General features: G+C 42.6%; 1 protein-coding gene across 1 annotated transcript in view; it reads right to left on the reverse strand.

The window, feature by feature from the left end:
- LOC126297964 (putative ammonium transporter 3) overlaps window positions 1-25,257 on the reverse strand; it is a 259,770-nt gene that overhangs the window by 107,908 nt on the left and 126,605 nt on the right. The window contains exons 6-7 of the mRNA XM_049989281.1: window positions 24,618-24,749; window positions 6,280-6,375 (exon numbers count right to left, since the gene is read on the reverse strand). Coding sequence (XP_049845238.1) covers window positions 6,280-6,375; window positions 24,618-24,749 — 228 coding nt within the window. The remainder of the gene's footprint in view (window positions 1-6,279; window positions 6,376-24,617; window positions 24,750-25,257) is intronic.

The raw sequence follows: 25,257 nt of genomic DNA on the forward strand, positions 1-25,257 counted from the left end.
CTTGTTTTCTTTATTTATTTGCTCTGTTATTGAAAGGGTGTGCGTTGTCATGCTTTTATGTGCATTATTATATGGTTGTTTACTTCCTGTCATTGTAGTATAACTGAAAACGAGTTTTTATGTACTCTGTAATTGCTCAATCGCTTGCATTTACGAGACGGGACGGAAAACTGTATCGTCTGCTGTGTGTATAGAGGCTGCTGTTGCAACGTCGCTATTACAGTATAGCCAACCTAACTTGACAAAAAGCGAACTGTGAAGTGCAATGTTTCGCTGGCGTGGGTATAGTTGACGCGGTACTAAAACACCTAACCAGTGCATTGCAAAACTAAAGTTATTCGCGCGCCGGGGTAAAAAGAACGTCGAGACAGCCACGCAGAAGTGATAGCGACACACAAGAGTAGGACAGGTGTACTGGTAGTGGCCGGCATTGACCATGAGTATTCGGTTACACATCTGGTGTTAGGGTACACACTTGGGGTCATTGTGCTCTCCCCCCCCCCCCCCCCTTCCCACCACCATCACCACCAAGGCAACCATAAGCAATAGATTAAAGTCAACCTGGGGAATCCCACATAGGCAATTGTGCAACTTATATTCAGAGTCATGAAGTAACTTTACAGCCATTACGTGGCACAGAAACGGCGGCAACCCCCCCCCCCCCCTCTCTTTCCCCTCCTCGCCCCTTTGGGCCAATGAGAATTAAGCACCCCATCTACATATCCATCTTTTATAACTGGAACACTTGAGCCCTCACCCATTCTAAGCTATGCTACTGCCCCTTCTCTCCCAAACAATGCCATTTTCTTGGAGATAAGCCAGTGAGAGAGGTTTTAAGCCAATTGCTGGAAGCCCTAGCACATACTACAAATGCGTGGCTAATGAGCTCGTGAAGATAAGTAGTTACTTATATAACAACTGTCAATGAAGTTCATGTTAACCATAAGGAAGTTAATTAGAGCCTGTTTCATCTTATTCATTGAAGGTTGCACTTGTTCCGACACATTTGCCGAAAAAAAAAAACTTATCCAAAAGGAATATTTCCAATTACTTTAGACATAGGTTTTCATACAAATTCAAGACATCTGTGTAAGTATTAAGTGAAGAATATAGGTTGTTTTCGTTACACTTATATTTAGAAGTGCCGTATCTACTTGGGGAATTAAAGGTTTTAAGTTCTATCATTTATTTCTTTTCCAAATGCGTAAGGTCCATATCGCACATACGCGATCTTATGTCTAATTTTTGGGGTATATAACTATTGAGTTTTAATATTATTTTAAGTGCAGCATGTTAGTATTTTAATAGTATACACATACATTAGTGTTCCACCTAACTTTAGTGCCTCTTGAGATCTGTAGTTAACCGACTATTACTGTTTTTGTCTTGATAAGTTTTGTAAAGGGATTGTTAACAACAATGAGCGAGAAGTGTTTGAGTTGCCAAGGAAAGTTAGCTCTGGGGTTCTATGCAGCTGTTGTGACAGATCGTTACACTGGGGGGAATGAAGTAGTGTGGAGATGGGAATGTAAATGGGTCTCTTCCATGGTACCGTATTGCAAAATATTTTCAAGGGACAAGAAAACAGCTGAACAGGAAGAAATATTAGAGCCCTTAACACTGAACTGGATAGTGGTAGGGTGAAACTGATGACATGAAAGGGGAAGAAGAGTGAAGATAGGTGTAAAGTTGTAGCAAGGAACAGGGGCCACAGAAAAAGAACAGTATCAGACAGTTTCAGCATTGGCACAAACAATTCATTTACCTTGCTACTTCAGTTAACTAAGGAAGGAGCTCAAGTAGATGTAAGTGTAGTTAATACTCGACAGACTTTCACCAGGAAACCAACTGTTTCGAAAAAAGTAGAACATAGGAGGCTAGTTCTGTTATTAGGTAGTAGTCACGTAAGGACTGTGGGCCGGATCTGGCAGGAGAAATTAGGTCACAGGTACCAGGTCACAAGTTTTTCTATCCCACTGCATGTCTTAGCCAAATGATAGAAGATGTAGTATAATTGTGCAAGAGTTTTACAAAGCAGGATCATGTTGCAATAGTGGGTGGGGCAGGAAGCAGTATTAATTGGGATCAGGGCTACAATATTGAGTGCGATCTGGTAGAAGTAGCGTCTGTAATGAACCATACAAATGGTGGCTTAGTTCCTGCTTTTATGCAGCATGATCAGCCCAAATGAACAGCTTTGTGAGGAGGGTCAATATGAAGTTGAATCAGCTGCTTTGGGTGGCTGCTTTGGCTGTCATGGGTTAGGTACGTCTTGATACTACTGGTAGGTGGGACTTCAAAAGGCATAGCCTGCATCTCAATAGGAAATGGAAGGGTAAATGACTCGGATGATAGAAAACTCTTTAGGGGGGGGGGGGGCACTGAAACTCATGAGAGTACCTCTTTTTTAGGCTAAGATCGGTGTCTAATGATTCAACACTGAATGAAATGAAGCTCAATGTAAAACTCAGGCAGACAGGTACTAGAGATGTTAAAATATCACAAGATTCTCATAAAAGTACAGTGAAAAATAATCTTAGTATATTCCATCCCAATACCAGGGGATTGAAAAACCAAGTAGATGAGCTTTTTGTTTGTTTAGAAGATTAAGAAAGGGAGAGCTGCATTGATGTACTATACTTGGATGAAAATCATATACTCACAGATATGGAAACGGTAAATATAGGTGGAAATAAGCTTTCAATACATGTAAGTAGAGACAATGAATATAGAGGAAATTATGTTAAAATTTATTATTGTGTGAGAAATTTAGAAAATAAACAATTTTGTGGAGAGAAACATATAGAAGCTTGTGCCTGTGAACTTAAACTAAATAACAGTTCTTTTATAATCTACAGCTGTGTATAGGTCTCCATAGGGAAATTTTCAGCTGTTTCTGAGAAACTTGATATCTTTGTTGTGCCATCTGTCAGACAGAGGAAAGTAAGTTATTGCTTGTGGGGATTTCAAGAGTCTGTGGAAAGAATGACCTTGAAGTATTATGTCGTTCTTTGTAATTGACATCAGATAGTGATTTTCCTCCTTGGATAGTACAGGAAAGCAGTGCATGGATAGATAATGTTTTTGAACACCAAGAAGTTTTTCTGTCATGAACGGTTTTTCTAAATATTAATGTACAGCCTTCCAGTATATCACATAGCTCCATACAGCACTGCAAAACAGTCCTCCAAAATAATGCATTAAATTAAAGATTTAACAATTGCAAATTTTAGGAAAGGCTTGCAACAGTTAGCCTAGGACGAGGGGTAGAGGGAACCTGATGCTAATTTCAAGTTTAGCCTGTATCATGATATATTTATGACTACATTTAAAAATGGTTTCCCTAAGAAAACAGTGAGACATAATTGTAAGAAACCATCCAAAAAGCCATGGCTTCCTAAACAGATGAAAATATCTTCTAAACAGAAAAATGAAATTATCTTATAGCTAGAATTAGTACTGACCAGAGACAATCAAATATTATAAAAACTACTACACCATATTAAGGAAAGTTAGTAAAAAGTCCAGAAGTATGTGCACTATGTCTCAGATTAGCACCTCTGATAACAACACTAAAATAATTTGGATTATTGTTCAAAGGGGAACAAGGCAACTGAGGCACAGGAAGATTATATTTCTATAAAACTCAATCAATTGAGAAAACACAGTGGGACAGTTCTTTATGGAATAACATCTTTGACAGGCTTAAACATTGAACAGAAGTCTGTTGCTAAGGCAGAATATTCAAAATTTTGGGGTGTGTGCATGAATGAGAAATTGAGAATTTTAGCTTAAAATACATTGCACCAGTTTGCTTGATAATAAAATTCAGCTACTGCGCTGCCTCATTCTATTCTAATTTATTATTCTTAATTCTGTTTATATCTACAGGAGAGATATCAAATAAAAAAAAAAACAAAGAACCGAAACGCACTAATGCTACACATATGCTGACGCATGATTTCAGTGAACAGTGATCTAGCAAAGAAGTAACTACCCTTATTTCATCTATTAAAGGACAGGTATAGGAAACAGAGAATGACACAACTTGATGCAATTACAAAGGAACCAGCTAAGCCAGAACTCCTCTTAACAACATTTTTCTATTTACGTACCTATTACATTCCGTAAGCAAGGAAACTAAAAAATATGGTATAACACCACACACATTCAGCTGTTTATAACATTCGTAGTTATCTGCCCATTGTGAAAAATAGACAGTTCTTTCGTCCCTCCCATCATTATTCAATAGTGAGTAAGGAGTATTCTGCTAAAGCACTGCAAGATGTTTCGTCATGAATATCGACTGACTATAAACTAAATTGATGGGTTTGCGGTGTGCTCGTAATCCTTGTTTTACACAATCTATTCCGCAGACTCTACATTTCCTTAACCTCCTCTCCCTTCGATATATTCAGGTGGCTTGCGGAGTATGGATGTAGATGTAGATGTAGAATAAGTGGTCGTAATTGAGCGATTTTACGCTGTAAATGTCAATTATACAGGGGAAATTAATAAATCACTGTAACCTAGTGTTGAACCTGTACAGAAAATTGGAACAGAGATCAACATAAACATCATTCCAGCCCTTTTTATTGCTCATGAAAACCACACATTGCATCTTGTACCACAATACAGATAGACCTTCAGAGGTGGTGGTCCAGATAGCTGTACACACCGGTATCTCTAATACCCAGTAGCACGTCGTCCTGCGTTGATGCATGCCTGTATTCGTCGTGGCATACTATCCACAAGTTCATCAAGGTACTATTGGATTCAAATGGCTCTGAGCACTATGGGACTTAACATCTGAGGTCATCAGTCCCCTAGAACTTAGAACTACTTAAACTAACTAACCTAAGGACATCACAAACATTCATGCCCGAGGCAGGATTCGAACCTGCGACCGTAGCGGTCGCACGGCTCCAGACTGAAGCGCCTAGAACCGCTCGGCCACAACGGCCGGCTGATACTATTGGTCCCGATTGTCCCACTCCTCAACGGCGATTTGGTGTAGATCCCTCAGAGTTGTTGGTGGGTCACGTCGTCCATAGAGAGCCCTTTTGAATCTATCACAGGCATGTTCTATAGGGTTCATGTCTGGAGAACATGCTGGCCACTCTATTAGAGCGATGTCGTTATCCTCAAGGAAGTAGTTCACAAAATGTGCACGATGGGGGCGCGAATTGTCGTCCACTAAGACGAATGCCTCGACAATATGCTGCCGATATGGTTGTACAATCGATCGCAGGATGTCATTCACGTATCGTACAGCCGTTACGGCGCCTTCCATGACCACCAGCGGCGTACATAATGCCACACCATAACAGCAGTGAACCTCCACCTTGTTGCACTCGCTGGACAGTGTGTCGAAAGCGTTCAGCCTGACCGGGTTGCCTCCAAACACGTCTCTGAAGATTGTCTGGTTGAAGGCATTTGCGACACTCATCGGTGAAGAGAACGGGATGCCAAGCCTGAGCCGTCCATTCCGCATGTTGTTGGTCCTATCTGTACCACGCTGCATGGTGTCGTGGTTGCAAATATGGACCTCGCCATGGACCTCGGGAGCGAAGTTGTTCATTATGCAGCCTATGGCGCACAGTTTGAGTCGTATCACGACGTCCAGTGGCTTCACGAAAAGCATTGTTCCACATGGTGGCGTTGCTTTCAGGGTTCCTCCGAGTCATAAACCGTAGGTCATCCACTGCAGTAGTAGCCCTTGGGTGGCCTGAGCGAGGCATGTCATCGATAGTTCCTGTCTCTCTACATCTCTTCCGTGTCCGAACAACATCGCTTTGGTTCACTCCGAGACGCCTGAACACTTCCCTTGTAGAGAGCCCTTCGTGGCACAAAGTAACAATGCAGACGCGATCGAACCGCGGTACTGACCGTCTAGGTATGGTCGAGCTACAGGCAACACGAACCGTGTACCTCCTTCCAAGTGGAATGACTAGAACAGATCGACTGTCGGACTCCCTCCGTCTAACAGGTGCTGCTCATGCATGGTTGTTTACAGCTTTGGGCGGGTTTAGTGACATCTCTGAATAGTCAAAGGGACTGTGTCTGTGATACGATATCCACAGTCAACGTCTACCTTCATGAGTTCTGGGAACCAGGGCGATGCAAAACTTGTTTTGATGTGTGTATTTGATTTCAGTCTTTCCTCCAAACTATGCTACGGTTCTCAGTTCTGCCCCTCCTCCTTTTATTCTTATGATATTGTAACATAGGTTATCGGTTGGGTGGATTCAGTGCGATGGACGTTCTGCTAATTCTCACCTTTTAGAAGTCCTGAGCGGCCATGTGTCGTGTTAAGTGACACCGGTTTCTCAGCAAACAGACCAACGGCAAGGACACCCCAGATGGCTGCCATCCCTGAAAGGAAGGGAGAGCAAACATTTTACTCTAAAATTAAAACTACTTCTTAGGTGCAAAAACATAATAGAATGCACCAAAGTAGAGATAAGGAGTAGGAAGGGTATCCTAGGCCACTTTCCACCCCATTTATGTCTGCACCGTCAGGGTCCAGTACAAAGTACCCATTATTCTCCTTATGTAAACAATGACATCACTAGGCCTTGGCTCTTATGTAAAGAACTCATGCACATGTGATCTTCCTAATTTAAACAATGAAATCACTGTTACGTTTATGCGAGCATAATTTATGACCTTAATGTAAATAAACTGCCCACTTGGCTGGTGGACTTAAGTAAAAAATGACTGTCAGATCCTTTGATCCTTATATAAACAAACTGATCACTTGACTGAGATCTAATGTAAACGAAATGACCCCAAATGCGCTTATTGGTTCTTTATTTAAGTCCCACATGTTTATCCCCTTTGAAGTTGGTGGGGTCCTTACCAGGTCAGATCAGAACATCCAAAAAAGAGTGATGTGTTCTGTCAAGGGATCGTTTAGTCGGCGCAAGATGCTAAACAAACTCCAGTGGTGGACGCTGCAAAAGAGGCGTTGTTCATCGAGGAGTAGTTTAATGTTGCAAAAATCGGAGGAACTATATTGTGGGCAATGTATTACACCTACGTACGTCTCACGAAATAACCACAGTGGTGAAACTGAGGTAATCCGTGGTTTACCACCAACCATATACAGTAAGCGTAAAGCTGTATTCAAGATGGCTACAGTCAACACAACTGCCTACGATGCACTGCCTGACATTTGACAGCTAACTAACCCCATACCCACCACAATCCATGTGTTTTAGTGTATATAAGGTTAAGCTTTGACAGATAGCATTGAGCGCTTGTGGGAGTTTTTTGTAGTAGACATTTGGAAGAAGACGTACACTTTGTAAATACTTTGGCTGGGTGTGGAATCTGTATCACAGTTGGATGGTGAAGAAATCAACCCACACTTGCTAAGGTATACAATTAGACCATGAATATTCTTGTACAAAATATTTATTAATTCGCATATACAATAACACATAAAATAATGCAAAAGCCTGGATACGAAAGGGGAATGCAATGTATCTGCATTTACTGTATGTAAATGTGATCACATGTTAGAGTACTTGCAGAAAAATGATGGGTTCGAAGGGATTTACTACATTAAGTAATATACAAAAATGTACTTCGACCCCGATCGGATAAAAAGAGTGTGGTTATATCATATCAATACGTGGTGGGCTGGGCATTATGCATATTGTTATTCCACAGATTTTACAAAGAAAAAGCATTATATGTAATAGATTACACCTGTTACTTCTATTAAAGAAGTTACACCTGTAAGTACAGTTAAACTGGAAACTTTTGCCACGAAGAGCAACTATAGACAGCTACTTGGACAAGAATAGGCTGTTATCAGCGTGTAAGCAAGAGTTACAATATGACTTTAAACAGACTATGTGGATAAATTACTGATATGAATGTGGGATGCAAGAGATTTGAATTTACTGTTAATGCTAGTAGAGTGTTGTCACCTGGCGGAAAACTACTAGAACCTACAATAGGATCTATCAAACAGTTGACAGCAAAGTGCCTTCTTACCAAGCAGGCGTCAGGAAAACCGCAGCTGGTGTTAGCAGGTATGACGCTCACTTCATACTGTATATCTAAGCTGGTTTCCAGAAAGAGCTGAAAACTTCAGTAGCATTTGTAGATCTAACTCCTGCTTACGACACTCTGTGGCTAGACGGACTAATGTTAAAGCTAAAGTGAACTGTTCCATGCCTAAGACCAACAACACTACTGTCCATCATGCAGAAAAACCGATATTTCCGAGTCTGTCTTCGTAACAAAACGAGCAAGTCATATAAACTTAAGAACGGCCTACCACAAGGCTCTGTCCCGGCCCCACTATTGTTCAACCTGTACATAAGTGACACGCCAAAACCTATATTTTGAAAGTTCTGCTACGCTAACGATACCGCCATTGTGTATCAAAGCAAGCACCTAGAAGAGGGAGAAAATGGGCTCACACAAGACTTTAGAGTACTTTGTGATTTCTACAGAAATTGGAGATTGTACCCTAACCCTACAAAAACTTAAGTGACAGCTTTCCACCTCAAAAACCGATTAGCAAACCAGCCACTCAACGTCACTTTCTATAACAAATCAGTTAAAAACAACCCTCATCCTAAGAATCTTGGAATCATGCTGGACCAATCACTTACGTACAGGACTCACCTCACATCACTAGCAGAAAAGTTAAAGACCAGGACAACGTTATCCGGAAACTAACTGGAACTCCCTGGGGTGTACAAGCTGACACACTCCGTACAGCGGCCTTATCTCTCGTATATCCTGTGTCTGAATACTGCGCACCTGTCTGGTACAGGAGTGTGCATGCCAGTAAGCTTGACGTTCAGCTGAATAACACCATGAGAGTTGTAACGGACACCCTGAGATCAGACCCACTAACTTGGGTGTCTGCTCTCAGTAGCATCGTTCCACCACATTTGAGACGACAAGAAGCAACGGTCCGCGAACGGGAAAAGATTAATAACGGAAAGCTTCCCCAAAGGCTACCCGCCCAGGAAATACTGTTCAGTCCACCCTACAGGCTTCTCAAATCAAGAAAACCATTATGGACAGCTCGAGTACCCGAACCATTCAAGACTGAAGATGTGTGGAAAGAGAAATGGAAAAACGACACCCGCATACTTCGCCGTGGCCTCGAAGGCCCTACATGCATATCAGGCTTCCAACTACCTAGAAGAACCTGGTGTGTGCTCAACAGAACCCGATGTAGACATGGAAGGACTAAGTCCTTCACGTACAAATTGGGACTCTCAGGCTCCCCAATGTGCGACTGTGGAGCATCTGAACAGTCTGTTGAACACATTGTAGAGGAATGTTCCAATAGATGTTTTAGTGTAGGCTGGAACGACATAATCAAAGCCTCGCCAACAGCACTGGATTGTATAGACTCTCTGGATATCAGTTTGCGATATAATTAGTGACCATAACTCTTGTACATTCCTTTTGTTATGTATAAATATTTCTTTTTTGTTGTGTAAATATAGCTATAAATTGCATGTGTATTTTCATACGATAAATAAAATAAACATCCTGGTGAACTTGTCTAAAATGACGGAGTTTATTTCTACATGAGAGGGTATACGAAAGATTTGTTTACAGCCTCTATTCTCATTTGGATCTGCTTAAGAAGGGTGGTTACGTTGGATCAGCATGTGGTGGACTGGGTGATGCACATTTTGTTATTTCACCGGACATAAGAAGAAAGGCACCATAAACTGCTACTGTTACCTACAAATACTGTTCTTCTATGCGAGATATGTAGTATTTTTGGGATATTCCACGTAGCTTATATTGCGTTAGAGATGCATAGTCACAAATCCTCTAGTAGAATTAGCAAAAAAAAATGTTGTATAGTTATGTATACAAAAAGGATAAAACACTTTTTGCTAAAGTGATATCTTGCACATCAACATTCTGTACTGAGACAAATAATACTTAAATAAGGCAGCTATAAATATGATAGCTTTGTTTAGGCCGTGATCTCAAGACTTTCTTCGGAAACACTGACTAACCTTAAAGAACTGAGGTTTTAGTGTCAAAACGTAAAACTGGCAGATAATACCACCATTTGTCGACGTAAGCGATCCCCATAGGGTTAAAAACTTCGATTTGTACTCCAGAGCACTATTGTTAAGAGCTGTACTGCACAGTGCCGTATCATTCAGTAACAAGTGGTCTGCGATGTGAGAGGCAGCTTATATACTCTGCTTAGCTAGTAACGAGTCGATGCTGTACCACATGGTAAAATATCTTATTCTGCCACCCCATAAACCATTTGTAACATGTCAATTATCATTTGTTGCATAAACCAATATGTCATATTATTTTACTAATATTACACCGATTTTATAGAAACTCTTAGAAAGTTGAAGTGGCATCGTAGCACAAAGTTCCTTCGTACCCATTTTAATATCCCTGGTGTCGTTTAAACAGCGTCGCAGGCAGCAAGAATTCTTGCCAGGATATCCTCTTCAGTTTCGACAGGGGTCTCAAACACAAGACTTTTCACATGGCTCCATAATAAGAAATCAAGTCTGGCGGGATCAGATGAATGTGCTGATAACGAAACAGGACTTCCTCTGCCAATACTCTGTTCATGGAATGTCTGATACACGAGTTCACGAACGTTCAGTCCGAAGTCAGGTGTGGCTCCATTATGTTGGAACCACATCCGTTGACGAATAACAAGTGGGATATATTCCAGAAACCTGCGTAGTATGTTTCTGATAGACACTGTGTACAGTGGTGTATGTAAGTGGGGAGAAAGTAGAAATGGGCGTAGTACGTATACACTGACTACTCCTGCCCATAGTTTACTTATAATCTGTGTTGATGTCTTTTCACAGCTGTAGCGTGGCAGCTCTCCTCGGCACGAACATGAGTTTAGCGACTATTTAGCAAAAAAATGGCTCTGAGCACTATGGGACTTAACTTCTGAGGTCATCAGTCCCCTAGAACTTATAACTACTTAAACCTAACTAACCTAAGGACGTCACATACATCCATGCCCGAGGCAGGATTCGAACCTGCGACCATAGCGGTCGCGCGGTCCCAGAATGCAGCGCCTAGAACCGCTCGGCCACTCCGGCATTCCACCTCTGGTGAAACACGCTTAATCCATGAAAATTACAGATGCAGGAGGATGAGGATCGATTGTAAGGCGCGGCAAGAACTATTAGTTGAGTACGACATGAGGACCGAAGTCAGCAGAAATCAAAGCATTCATTTCCTGTGGATGGTAGGGGTGTGTTTTCCATAATACTCGCCGCGCGGTACTCTTCATTTCACTTGTAACTCATCAAGTGCTGATTGCAAGTGCCTCATCCAATCACGCAATCACGGCATCGTCGAAGTCGGGAGTCTGCGTAGTTCGTTGTCCTCATAGATTGTTGTACTGTGGTGCCAACTGCCCTGTTTCACACAACCGTTGGAACAGTACTGGAAAAAATGGTGTAAGCCAGATGTCTTCTACGCGGAAATTTAGTCATGTGCTACCTTGCTGCTTCCGCTGGGTTGCCCACAAACGAAAATCATGTCTGCAAGTTCCGCCACTGGGTTCAACTCCATTTGGTTAGGGCTGATTGATGTTAGTACCTCAACTTGCAAACACAGACTGCAGTCTGCTTCAGTACAGACATTGTACACCACAGTTGCTCATGCCAGTATATAATATGCCATCTGCATTAGATTAGTTGGGCTGTTACCCAATCTCTTCACATCAGTATCCGCTGGAATAGAATATTCGATTGGTTTCTGGAAACTGTCTTAAATGGTTAGTTATGTTATACGCCTAAAATGCATTTTTTCCTTTCGAATTACAGTATTCTTGTATAAAAACGAAAATGAAATTGAAATAATTTGAAAGCCCTCTAAAATGCTCCATTCGAGTCATGTGATACCTGTGACGTCACTGGCTAGCTCGCTGCTCCTCCTGGCACAAAACTAATTCACAATGAAGTAGTGTTTTGAAATTTACGTTTCGGAAAATGCGTTACAATGGTATTTAGTTCCATACAGTATAAATACATCTCCAAACATTCCTGAAAAGTTGATTTTGAGTGTTTCAGATAATGAGAAGATGTGTAAAATGTGGTTGCACTGTACAGGAAAATTGCCACCACGTCGACGCACTAGTTCAATAATTTAATTAAATGTGTGATTCACTGTGAAGTTAGCATTAACTTACGTCCGAGATATGCTTTCCCACTGTTACAACGACGGACAGCGTTATTTAACGATATTAAACTTTCAGTCAAAATTATCGGTTTATCCTTCGATATCTGAACTATTCGGAAGCACAGTTGTTAGAGTGGTAAATCATCGAATTTTATAAGATGCTATTCACATATCGGTGGTTCGAATCTCCTCCGAAAGAACATTTTCACTTATTTTTAAAACGACTCCATAGTCCTCTCGTATGAAACCCAAATCACAATTACAGAACTTCACCACACTGGTCAGGAACGGAATATTATTGTGTTTTCCTCTCTGTTTACATGAGCTTTCATTTCCAATCGCTGTTCACACATATCACGTTCAGGAAGACTTTTTTCTATTTTATGTGATCACACACTTTTAACTTTATGAGAAACAATGTCTGCCTCGTGATGACTGGATGTTGTGTGACGTCCTTAGGTTAGTTAGGTTTAAGTAGTTCTAAGTTCTAGGGGACTGATGTCCATAGATGTTAGTTCCATAGTGCTCAGAGCCATTTTGAAGAAAGAATGTTTTTATCTTCGTACTGTTCAGCTAGGAACCTTATTGTTTAAACTTGTGTAGTTTCAGCGTCTTACATGAAGATGAAGTAAGTTTGCTTCAGACATTACACTCACAAACATCACAGCCCTTTTTATGCGTCACCTGCATGTTGCACATACTTTATATCTCTCCGTATTACCATCATCGTCCTACACCTCTTTGTCCTGGGGCGTATGGTGATATTTTTACTAGTAGCGATGCTTCCAAAAAAAAAAAAAAAAATAGAATTATTTGTTCGCAAAGCAAATGAATTTATCCATTGTTGTCCATTTCTCAAACTAAGACTTATGTGAAGCTATATATAATACATCCCACAATCGAAAAAACTGCTACAATCTGTTCTTATTAAGGCTATTTTCATATTTCGTGTAAAACTTTTGAAAATGTATAACCCTCCTACGTATAACCCCATAATCTATAGTCGGTTGTGCTATCCGTTACGCCACAGAACGCATGCTGAGTTCAGATTTTCTGTTGAGTATCTTCAAGAAAGAAAATGGGCATTAAGTGTGACTAAGAACAATTTTATTGTGTTTTGTGTCGCAGCTCATGACTGATAGTCAACAATCTAGTTATAACATACGGACCAGTTCTAAAATTCCTTAGTTTTGAGCGAGTTTAATGAAATGAAATGTCGTGTAGCCACGGCCTCCCGGCGGGTAGAGCTGATCAAATGGTGCACGCCTTGTGATGTGACGCTACCTCGGCGACTTGCCCGCCGATGAGAATGAAATGACGATGATGAAATGATGATGATAAAGACGACACAAACACCCAGTCCCTGAGCGGAGATAATCTCCAACCCAGCCGGGAATCGTTCACTCAACTGTGGTGGCGGACCAGCACGTTTAATGATATTGCAGGGAACAGGGAAAAGAATGTCCGTTGTTGCACATATCGCCGCTCTAAATGGGCGGAGCATAAACGTATCAATTTTCGCAAGGCTTCCAGTATCATCATTCACAAAACTCCTTTCTATTGTTACTTAAAAATTGTAACTGCATTTTCCATCACTAAATAGCTAAGCTGTTTGCAGAAAAAGTACCTAAAAACCTTGTAACTTCGGCTAACGCTCTTATAACACACGTACAGCTTCGCCTTACTCCTAGTCTGTGACGTCACCAGAGCATCAGCCAATAACAGACCGTTTTCGATTACGTGACCAGATCGTGATATTTAATGATTTTTAAGCTTTAATTACATAAAAATTACATATACATTGTGAAAATATTGACCCTAAATGCTGTTAAAATGTTATAATGAACCAGACAACAACAATCCGATCCATATTTTTAACAAAGGAAAATAGCCTATTGCCTACCATACAATCTTATCAACAACAGTATAACAGTACTGTTACAGACACACGCGTGCTAAAATTATTGCCTCAGATTTTTTTATTATTCTCAATATCAACTGCGGTATTACATGTCACGCATATTACTTGGTCGACTTTTTCGCTTCGATTACGCAAGCTAGATGGCTCCGAATTGTAGCAAGCCGGCCGCTGTGGTCTAGCGGTTCTAGGCGCTCAGTCCGGAACCGCTTGACTGCTACGGTCGCAGGTTCGAATCCTGCCTGGGGCATGGATGTGTGTGATGTCCTTAGGTTAGTTAGGTTTAAGTAGTTCTAAGTTCAAGGGGACTGATGACCACAGATGTTAAGTCCCATAGTGCTCAGAGCCATTTTGAATTGTAGCAAGTAACGTGGTCGTGTGTAACGCAACTATGTCAGTTTCTAAGAGACCCTCACAAAACTGAAAGCACGAATTCGAAGAGTTCGTCCACATATGGAGTACCCTCTCCTTTAGAATGGCAATGCCAGACCACACAGGACCGCTGCGACATCTGAAACAGTCCGACGACTTGGGTTCACTGTCATCAGTCATCCTCCATACAGTCTCGACTTGAGGCCATCCGATTTTCATCTGTTTCCAAAACTTAGAGAACACCTTCGATGACTTCACTTCGATAGTGATGAAGCGGTACACCAAAGGTGAGGTTGTGGCTCCGTCAACAAAACCAAACATACTATAGTGACAGTATCAACAAACTGATCTCTCGTTGGGAGAAATGTGTTCGTCGCCAGGGTGACGATGTTGAGAAATAAATATAATGCATGAAGAATAAAGATGTAAAATGTTAATAAGTTTGTTTTTTAAAGAAAGGTTTAATTTTCACATAAAAATTCGGAGGCACTACTTTTCAGCACGCCCTTGTATACTTCACTGTCAGAGATATCAGAACGCTTTTTGCTCTTAACTTTAGACTCGGTCATTTCCGGATCAGGGTACCTTAACTCAAATTGATACATTTACGCTTCTTCATCCCTGAAAGTTTGTAACATCATCACGGAATCACCCTGAATGTGGCCCTACAGTTGTAACTTAATAGTTCTACAATAGTAGAGAAATACACGTGGATCACATTTTGCCACTACTGGGATAGTCGGTGTCACTAAGCTTACAATTGTAAGCGCAGAATACCAATCTCATTTGCAGATTTCGCACATCTTAAGTATTCTGGCAATGAAGCGCAGTACCAGTGTAACATACAGGAGTATGCCCTAGTTTAGGTTATACTTCGGTCATGGAAGACATGGAAGATACATAGACATTTTAGATATTATGCATTAGAAATACAGAGTCACAAATACTACCACAGAATTAACAAAAATTCTGTATAAATGTATGTGCCAAAAGGATACAAGAGTTATGTAAATGAGACATCAACATTATATATTGAGACAAGTAAAACCTACATACATCAGCTCTTAACATGATAGCTGTGATTACACCACGGTCTTAACACTACCTACGAAAAACTGACATGTACTACACAATTCCTTATCATCAGTTAACACTTGTGTTTTACGATGTTGGGAACTTTTACATTCTGCTAACCTACTAGCGACTCAATACTGTGTCGGGGTGTATTGAATGGAAAAGTATTCGATTACATTACCACCTATAACACGTAACTTACAATTCGTTACCTAAACTGATGTGTCATATTGCAGTGATTTATAGATGCACTTAGAAAAAGCAAGATACGCAGTCAGTAATTGGAATTTGTGGCAGAAGGTGAGGAGCTTTAATGTAAGAGAAAGATGACACTACATACACCGATAAACCAAAACATTATGACCATTGCCCACTGCCTGGTGGCGTTGCGGCCATGTGACGCAGCTTTAACTGGAGTATGTAAGCGGAGCAGACATGGATGGGTGATCATCCTGGCGAAGATATGGGCGCAAATGGGAAAATCCTTTGAGTTAAGCGACTTTAGCAAAGGGCAGCTTATTATTACGCAGAGCATGCGAACGAGTATGCTACTGTCGTGAGAGTCAGTGGGAGGTGGCAGAAGGACAATGAAACCATCACTAGCCACTAAATTGTTGGACGTTCACGACTCTTCACAGAAAGTGGGGTTCAGAGGCTCGTCTGCTCTTTAAAGTAGGATTGATGGTGATCTGTGGCATCTCTGTCGAAAGAGCGCAATGGTGGTGAGTTTCGCAGCACACCATTCATCGAACATTGTTGAACATGAAGATCCGCAGCAGACCACCCCTACACGTTCACATGTTGCCCCAACGACATCGTTAGTTACGATTACAGTGGACACGGGACCATTGGGACTCGACCGTCGGTCGAAGGAAACGTGTCGGCTCTTCCGTTGAATCACATTTTTGCTTCACTAGGTCAATGATCGCCTCCAGAAACGCCGTCATTGAGGTGAACGGCGGCTCCAAACGTGCAGCGCGCCACGGACGCGGGCTGGTAGGAGCAGGATTATGCTATGGGAGACATTCTCCTCTGCTTGCATGGGACCTGTGGTAATAGTTGAAAACACAGTGATAGCTGCGAACCATCTGCATTCCTTCATACTTGATGTCTTCCCCGGCGGTGATGTCATCTTTCAGCAGTATAATTGTCTGTATCTCGGAGCCAGAACGCTGCTACAGTGGTTCGAAGACCATTGTAAAGAACGAAGGTTGTTGTCTTGGCGACCAAATTCGCCTGATGTAAATCCTGCAGGACCCATCTGGGCCGCTATCTTGTGCCACCACTGCGTACACGAATTAAATGGCCTGTGCGTAGACCTCTAATGCCACACTCCTCCCGCTGTGGCCGAGCGGTTCTAGGCGCTTCAGTCCGGAACCGCGCTGCTGCTACGGTCGCAGGTTCGAATCCTGCCTCGGGTACGGATGTGTGTGATGTCCTTAGGTTAGTTAGGTTTAAGTAGTTCTAAGTCTAGGGGACTGATGACCTGAGATGTTAAGTCCCATAGTGCTTAGAGCCATTTGAACACCGCAATACATCACGTAAGGGAGTGCAAACTTGGATTAGGTAGGAGTATGATTGTCTAAGGAGCTATCAGAACACTTCGCCAGTCAGTCACTGATTCCTTTGTGGGATCACAATAATCGGAAACGTTGCATATAGATAGGGTTTTTGCAGTATGTGTCGCTTTACTGTACATTGTTGTAGATCCCGTGGCTGCTTATAAGAAAAAAGCAACGCTGGAAGACTAGAACGAGCTGCAGAGGATGGATGACTGCTACAGATACCTGGATTCAGGTAAGTGTAACTACTAAACATATAGGCTAAAAGGCAATTAGTGTTCTATTACGCTTTTGGTTGAAACAGTAGCAACTGTGTTATACCTATTACACTACTCGCCATTAAAATGCAGAACATAAACGGGCATTAATTGGACAGATATATTATACTAGAACTGACATGTGATTACATTCTCACGCAATTTGGGTGCATAGATCCTGAGAAATCAGTACCCAGAACAACCACCTCTGGCCGTCATAACGGCCTTGATACGCCTGGGCATTGAGGCAAACAGAGGTTGGATGGCGTGTACAGGTACAGCTCCCTTGCAGCTTCAAGACGATGCCACAGTTCAAAAAATGGCTCTGAGCACTATGGGACTCAACTGCTGTGGTCATCAGTCACCTAGAACTTAGAACTACTTAAACCTAACTAACCTAAGGACATCACACACATCCATGCCCGAGGCAGGATTCGAACCTGCGACCGTAGCAGTCGCACGGTTCCGGACTGCGCGCCTAGAACCGCGAGACCATCGCGGCCGGCGCCACAGTTCATCAAGAGTAGTGACTGGCGTATTGTGACGAGCCAGTTGCTCGGCCACCATTGACCAGACGTTTTCAGTTGGTGAGATATCTGGAGAATGTGCTGGCCAGGGGAGCAATCGAACATTTTCTGTATCCAGAAAGGCCTGTACAGGACCTGCAACATGCGTCGTGCATTATCCTTCTGAAATGTAGGGCTTCGCAGGGATCGAATGAAGGGTAGAGCCACGGGTCGTAACACATCTGAAATGTAACGTCCACTGTTCAAAGTGCCGTCAGTGCGAACAAGAGGGAGGTGGCCGAGACGTGTAACCAATGGCACCCCGTACCATCACGCCGGGTGATACGCCAGTATGGCGATAACGAATACACGCTTCCAATGTGCGTTCACCGCGATGTCGACAAACACGGATGTGACCATCATGATGCTGTAAACAGAGCCTGGATTCATCCGAAAAAATGACGTTTTGTCATTCGTGCACCCAGGTTCGTCGCTGAGTACACCATCGCAGGCGCTCCTGTGTGATGCAGTGTCAAGGGTTTACCGCAGCCATGGTCTCCAGCTGATAGCCCATGCTGCCACAAACGTCATCGAACTGTTCGTGCAGATGGTTGTTGTCTTGCAAACGTCCCCATCTGTTGACTGAGGGATCGACACGTGGCTGCAGGATCCGTTACAGCCATGCGGATAAGACGCCTGTCATCTCGACTGCTAGTGATACGAGGCCGTTGGGATCCAGCATGGCGTTCCGTATTACCCTCCTGAACCCACCGATTCCATATTCTGCCAACAGCAATGTCGCGATACTATAAACCGCAATCACGATAGGCTACAATCCGACCTTTGATAAAGTCGGAAACGTGATGGTACGCATTCCTCCCCCTTACACGAGGCATCACAACAATGCTTCAACAGGCAACGCCGGTCAACTGCTGTTTGTGTATGACAAATCGGTTGGAGCCTTTCCTCATGTCAGCACGTTGTAGGTGTCGCCACCGGCGCCAACCTTGTGTGAATGCTCTGAAAAGCTAATCTTATTCCTGTCGGTTAAATTTCGCGTCTGTAGCACGTCATCTTCGAGGTGTAGCAATTTGCATCATGATTTGATTCTGAGAGAATCCCAGAGAATATTCCGCACGCAAAGCACTTCAAATGCATAATCTTTGGAACTCTAAAAGTAGTTCCACATTGTGTGCTACCACCTCCCACGATAATACTGTTGTGCGAAGTAATGTTTATTTAGAGGTGATACAATAAGGCCAATTTGATCATTGCTCTGTTGAACTTGGAATCTGTCTATTCCTGTATTCTCGCTATTAAGGAATGTTATATTAAATCTATAGCCAGATGCGCGCATTATTGCTCTACTACCAGAAGGTTACAATTAAATGCGTCGCTACTCACAGAAATCCAGAGTGGGATGTAACTATCGTATGACAGCGAAACTTGGGAGATACGCTAATGCTTTAATGCAGAACCGATTTACGCTGAAAAAAATTGTTACGATTTGGGCAACTAAGTGCAAATTTGGCGCTGTGAATTCAAAAAAGACGTATAGAAATGGTTCCATATGTAATGGACTAGAACTGTAAAGTGGGCAGAAAAGCCCACAAAAGTGAGAAAGGCATAATGTTAATTTGATTATTAACCGTCGCTTACACAGTTTGTTCTGTATGAGCACCAGAGGCGAGCTGCTCCATCCACAAAACGATGTGATCAATAGTTGCCCTCAGCAGTCCCGGTAGAATCTGAGCACCGTGTTCCTATACACAGGCCGGAGATAGAGACCGAACATGTTCATGGTAAACGCATTCTTTTAGGTATCTACAGAGCCAAAGGTCACATGGATTCAAATCACCTGATCTTGAATTTCATGAATCTGGTAAACCTCTGGAGATAAACGTTCGTGGAAGGTTGCATTAAGCAGATCTTTCACTGGGCGAGCAACATAAGGTGTTCTTCCATTTTGCATGAAAACAGTGGTTTCACATAGTTGCGCTCTTCAAAAGCAGGAATCACATACTCCACAAGGAGATCTTGATAACGTGCAGACGTCACGATACACCTGGCAGACTCTGTGGGTGTATTGTCGTCAAAGTAGAACGGACCGAGAATAAAGGTGCTTCTGCATCCACACCACATAGCAACATATGGGGAGTGTAATGGTTCTTCACGCACAACATATAATTTAACAGTACCCAGAATTCGACAGTTCAGTTTATTCATTACGCCCTGTAGTGTAAAATTTGCCTCATGACCCTATACAACACTTCCCAGTGACATGTTATGAACTTTGGTCTGTGCCAGAAACCGAAGAGCAAATTGAGAACGTTGCTGGTGATCATGAAGTTTCGGTTACTGCACAGTCTGGATCTTGTATGGGTGCCAGTGTAATATAGACCACTAAACTTTCTGTGTATCACCAAATGGAAATTCTTTCTGAGCCACCCTGTATCCTTCTAATGTCATAGAACAACGACACTTTCTGGTATATTACACCATCATCAGGAAAATGTGCAGGGTGTATTACTTAAGGAATTTCGAGCCATTCACGAATCTGGTAACTAGTTCCATATGCTCGGATCTTAGTTAACAGAGTCGAGTGCGACACTGTGTCAAATGCTTTCCGTAAATCTAGGCCTCCATACAAGGTTCGCGGAATATCGTGTAAAAAAAAGGGTAATCTCAGCTTTTCACGAGCGATGCTTTCGAAATATATACTGATTTGTGGGCCAAAGCTTTTCCATCTGAGGAAGTTTATTATATTCGAATTGAGAATATGTTCAATAATTGTGCAGCAAACCGATGTTAGGGATACTGATCTGTAATTTTGCGGGTCTGTTCCCTTACGTCTCTCATATACAGGAGTCACCTGCTCTGTTTTCGAGACGTTTGGAACTTTGCGCTGGGTGATAAACGCAAGCTAAGTAAGGAGTCAATGCCGACGAGTACACTCTGTAAAACTGGACTGGAATTCCATCCGGACCTGGCCGACATATTTGTTTTCAACTCTTTCAGTTCCTCAACGCCAGGAATGCCTATTATGTCCTCCACAGCGGAGTCTGTGGGACATTCAGACTATGTCCTCCATAGGGGAGTCTGTGGGACATTCAGACGATGTTACGTCTTTACGGTTCACCTGAAAGAATGATTTATTTATATGTGAAATTTGAAACTTCCACATTCCTTTTTCTGTTCCCTACTGCCACACCGTTGTGATCGATCAGTGAGTGAACTGAAGCCTTAGACCCGTTTAGCGATTTTACGTAAGACCAGAGTTTTCTCGGGTTCTCGGCAAGATCTTTCACTAGGGTATGAGAGTGATAGTTGCTGTATGCTTCGCGCATAGATCTTTTTACAGACGCTCGAATTTCTTTTAATTTTGGCCCGTCGTCATTTGTGCGTTTCCTTTTGAACCGAGAGAGCAACAGCCTTTGCTTCCTTCTCGTTTCCCGAATTTCGTTGACACATACTTCTCCACAGCATGATGTACAATCTGTTTATAATCGCCCATAATACCTCCCTCTCCATCAAACTGGAACTAAATGATGTCAATTCATTGTGTATGCGGAAGCTAATAACAGCCTATCTGCTCTTTCTAGTAGAAATAATCCACTAGCCTAATTGATTGATTCACTCGAATTAACTTCAGTAATCATAATCGCTATGATGACATAATGGTCTCTTTACTGACATCGTCGATAAGGTCAGAGCTGTATGTAGCTGCAAGGTCTAAAATACACTCCTGGAAATGGAAAAAAGAACACATCGACACCGGTGTGTCAAACCCGCCATACTTGCTTGGGACACTGCGAGAGGGCTGTACAAGCAATGATCACACGAACGGCACAGCGGACACACCAGGAACCGCGGTGTTGGCCGTCGAATGGCGCTAGCTGCGCAGCATTTGTGCACCGCCGCCGTCAGTGTCAGCCAGTTTGCCGTGGCATACGGAGCTCCATCGCAGTCTTTAACACTGGTAGCATGCCGCGACAGCGTGGACGTGAACCGTATGTGCAGTTGACGGACTTTGAGCGAGGGCGTATAGTGGGCATGCGGGAGGCCGGGTGGACGTACCGCCAAATTGCTCAACACGTGGGGCGTGAGGTCTCCACAGTACATCGATGTTGTCGCCAGTGGTCGGCGGAAGGTGCACGTGCCCGTCGACCTGGGACCGGACCGCAGCGACGCACGGATGCACGCCAAGACCGTAGGATCCTACGCAGTGCCGTAGGGGACCGCACCGCCACTTCCCAGCAAATTAGGGACACTGTTGCTCCTGGGGTATCGGCGAGGACCATTCGCAACCGTCTCCATGGAGCTGGGCTACGGTCCCGCACACCGTTAGGCCGTCTTCCGCTCACGCCCCAACATCGTGCAGCCCGCCTCCAGTGGTGTCGCGACAAGCTTGAATGGAGGGACGAATGGAGACGTGTCGTCTTCAGCGATGAGAGTCGCTTCTGCCTTGGTGCCAATGATGGTCGTATGCGTGTCTGGCGCCGTGCAGGTGAGCGCCACAATCAGGACTACATATGACCTAGGAACACAGGGCCAACACCCGGCATCATGGTGTGGGGAGCGATCTCCTACACTGGCCGTACACCTCTGGTGATCGTCGAAGGGACACTGAATAATGCACGGTACATCCAAACCGTCATCGAACCCATCGTTCTACCATTCCTAGACCGGCAAGGGAACTTGCTGTTCCAACAGGACAATGCACGTCCGCATGTATCCCGTGCCACGCAACGTGCTCTAGAAGGTGTAAGTCAACTACCCTGGCCAGCAAGATCTCCGGATCTGTCCCCCATTGAGCATGTTTGGGACTGGATGAAGCGTCGTGTCACGCGGTCTGCACGTCCAGCACGAACGCTGGTCCAACTGAGGCGCTAGGTGGAAATGGCATGGCATGCCGTTCCACAGGACTACATCCAGCATCTCTACGATCGTCTCCATGGGAGAATAGCAGCCTGCATTGCTGCGAAAGGTGGATATACACTGTACTAGTGCCGACATTGTGCATGCTCTGTTGCCTGTGTCTATGTGCCTGTGGTTCTGTCAGTGTGATCATGTGATGTATCTGACCCCAGGAATGTGTCAATAAAGTTTCCCCTTCCTGGGACAATGAATTCACGGTGTTCTTATTTCAATTTCCAGGAGTGTATTTCCACTCCGGGTGGGCTGAGGGGATGTTCGTTGACACTGTGTGGTCGCTGATGGTGCTTGCAGGCAGAAGTAGGGATTCGTCGTCTTTGGAAATATTGCCAACAAACGGGATCCACCAGTGATAGCCATTCATTGAGTAAATGTTGTACAATAGTCATCGTTTAATTAATTTCATCACCACTACTTCAAACATGCACCACATTTGAAACTGAACCTGTTACGCACTATTACGAAACTCAACTGCTCGATATGGTGTGAGTGTTGTCGGGAGTAAATGAAGTTATCTCTCAATTTTTCATAGTCAACAGTAAGTTGTAAGTGAGCAGTGGTGCAAGAATGTAGTTTATTTAGGATTTCGCGCATTGTAAGATCTGAAAGGGTAGTAATAAGAATGAAAATAATGGCCGATATTCTTAAACATTTTTTACTTCATAAACGAACGAAAAACAGGAAATGAAAGTGAGGGAATAGCAAAATGTACTACTTTCGTTGGACTACCACAAGGAAACGGTGAACCAAACTCAAATACCTCTATTAAAAATCCTTGCAATTGTACTGACGGAGAAAATTTAGACCTAGTCATTATCTCTGCTGGCTTCAAAAGCTTTGACGAGAAGGATGGTAGTCTCTTAGTAGGCATTTCCGATGTCGAAGTTACGTTGAAGTAAGGGAGTTTGACGATTATCCAAACTGTAAGGTTTTATTGAATCTGCAATACTTATCATTTCAAGAATGACGTAGAGGGCGTAATCAGAACATATTTCCTTTCGAAACCAAAATGATTTAGATTCTGTACCAAAGTGTACATTTTTATGTTATGCGTTATCCTAGATGATCAGAGGTTGTGTGGCAGTGGAAACATGATGCTGCTTCCACATATATCGATTTGAAAATTTATGTTTAAGCTTATGGTAGTGCTTCAAAAGTGCAGAATGGTCAATATTATCCATACGAAATTTTCCACGGCAGGGAAATAATTGATTGAGAAAGAAGGGCTTGTTATGGTATAAAGGGCGCCCATACCGAGAGGCAATGGGGTGCTCTGCTCCCGTCCCTCCCACCCCCACTCCCCAGCTCTCAGGGAAAGGTTGGAACTAAAACTTTATTATGGCTACTTACAAGTCATATTTCGTCTTTCGAAATATTAAAAATGTTTCATCCCCCCGGTTTTCCCCCACTACAAACTATCGCATGAGTGCTCTTGGGCCGTACCAATAGAAAATAACGGAAATGGTGGGAAAACGTAAAATCTAGTAACGTGAAAACAATTTGTTTTATAATTAAGTTATTATTTGTTTACGTTTATAACACTGATCAGGTAAAATTACACTGCAGAAACTAGTAGGAGAAAATGATGGGACGATAACGATGTCATAAAAATCTCTAAATCACATCTATGAGGAATTTTTTTCCCCTTTTGACATTAAAATTTGCTAGCATCCCTGCTTTACTGTGGCTTTACACAATAACACACAATCAAACATTCTTCAATGTTTGTAACCTACACAGACTATGATCCAATTTTCCTAACTTCACATGTGGTTAAAATGTTTCTTGTTGTTCGGAACAGAATTTTCGGTCTTACCGTGAACAGAAGTTGCACCGACTGGATCATCAATTTTCAGCTTGTCGAACAACGGCATAGAGCAGCATACAATCAGACCTCCAATAAGACCAATGACTATGGCTTCCCACGCACGATACAAAAAACAACCAGCTGCAACAGATAATGAAGAAGAAGATTTACTTCGATACAGACTAACTTACAAATAACATTGTCTCATATACTTTTATACTACTTTTATATTTTATTTACAAGTTAAGGCAGGAATTACCTTCCACAAGATGTAACATTAGTGTTAAAATAAGAAATTTTTTTGGCGCAGGAGAGAAGAAACATGGAAAAAACGATAAACAATTCTATTTGTGTTTGTCAGCCTCGTTATGTTGACAAATTGAAAATTTATGTTGCTTACGAATCTTTTTGTTTAGTTAGGAACATCTTAGAAAACATTATGAACGAATCATCAGAACAGCGCAGAATAATCTTACAAAACTTCGTATTAGTACGAGAAACACCCAGCAAGTAATGCAACTTTTTTTTCTGGAAGCATGTGTTGATTTACACATGTGTTGATTTACTTATTGAACTACCCTAGTAAAATAACTTTGTGACGCTCTTCTGACGCATACAAAAAAAGTTAGAGAAATAGTTAATGTGTAGC

This window comes from Schistocerca gregaria, chromosome X (genome assembly GCF_023897955.1).
Source record: "Schistocerca gregaria isolate iqSchGreg1 chromosome X, iqSchGreg1.2, whole genome shotgun sequence".
Lineage (NCBI taxonomy): Eukaryota > Metazoa > Arthropoda > Insecta > Orthoptera > Acrididae > Schistocerca > Schistocerca gregaria.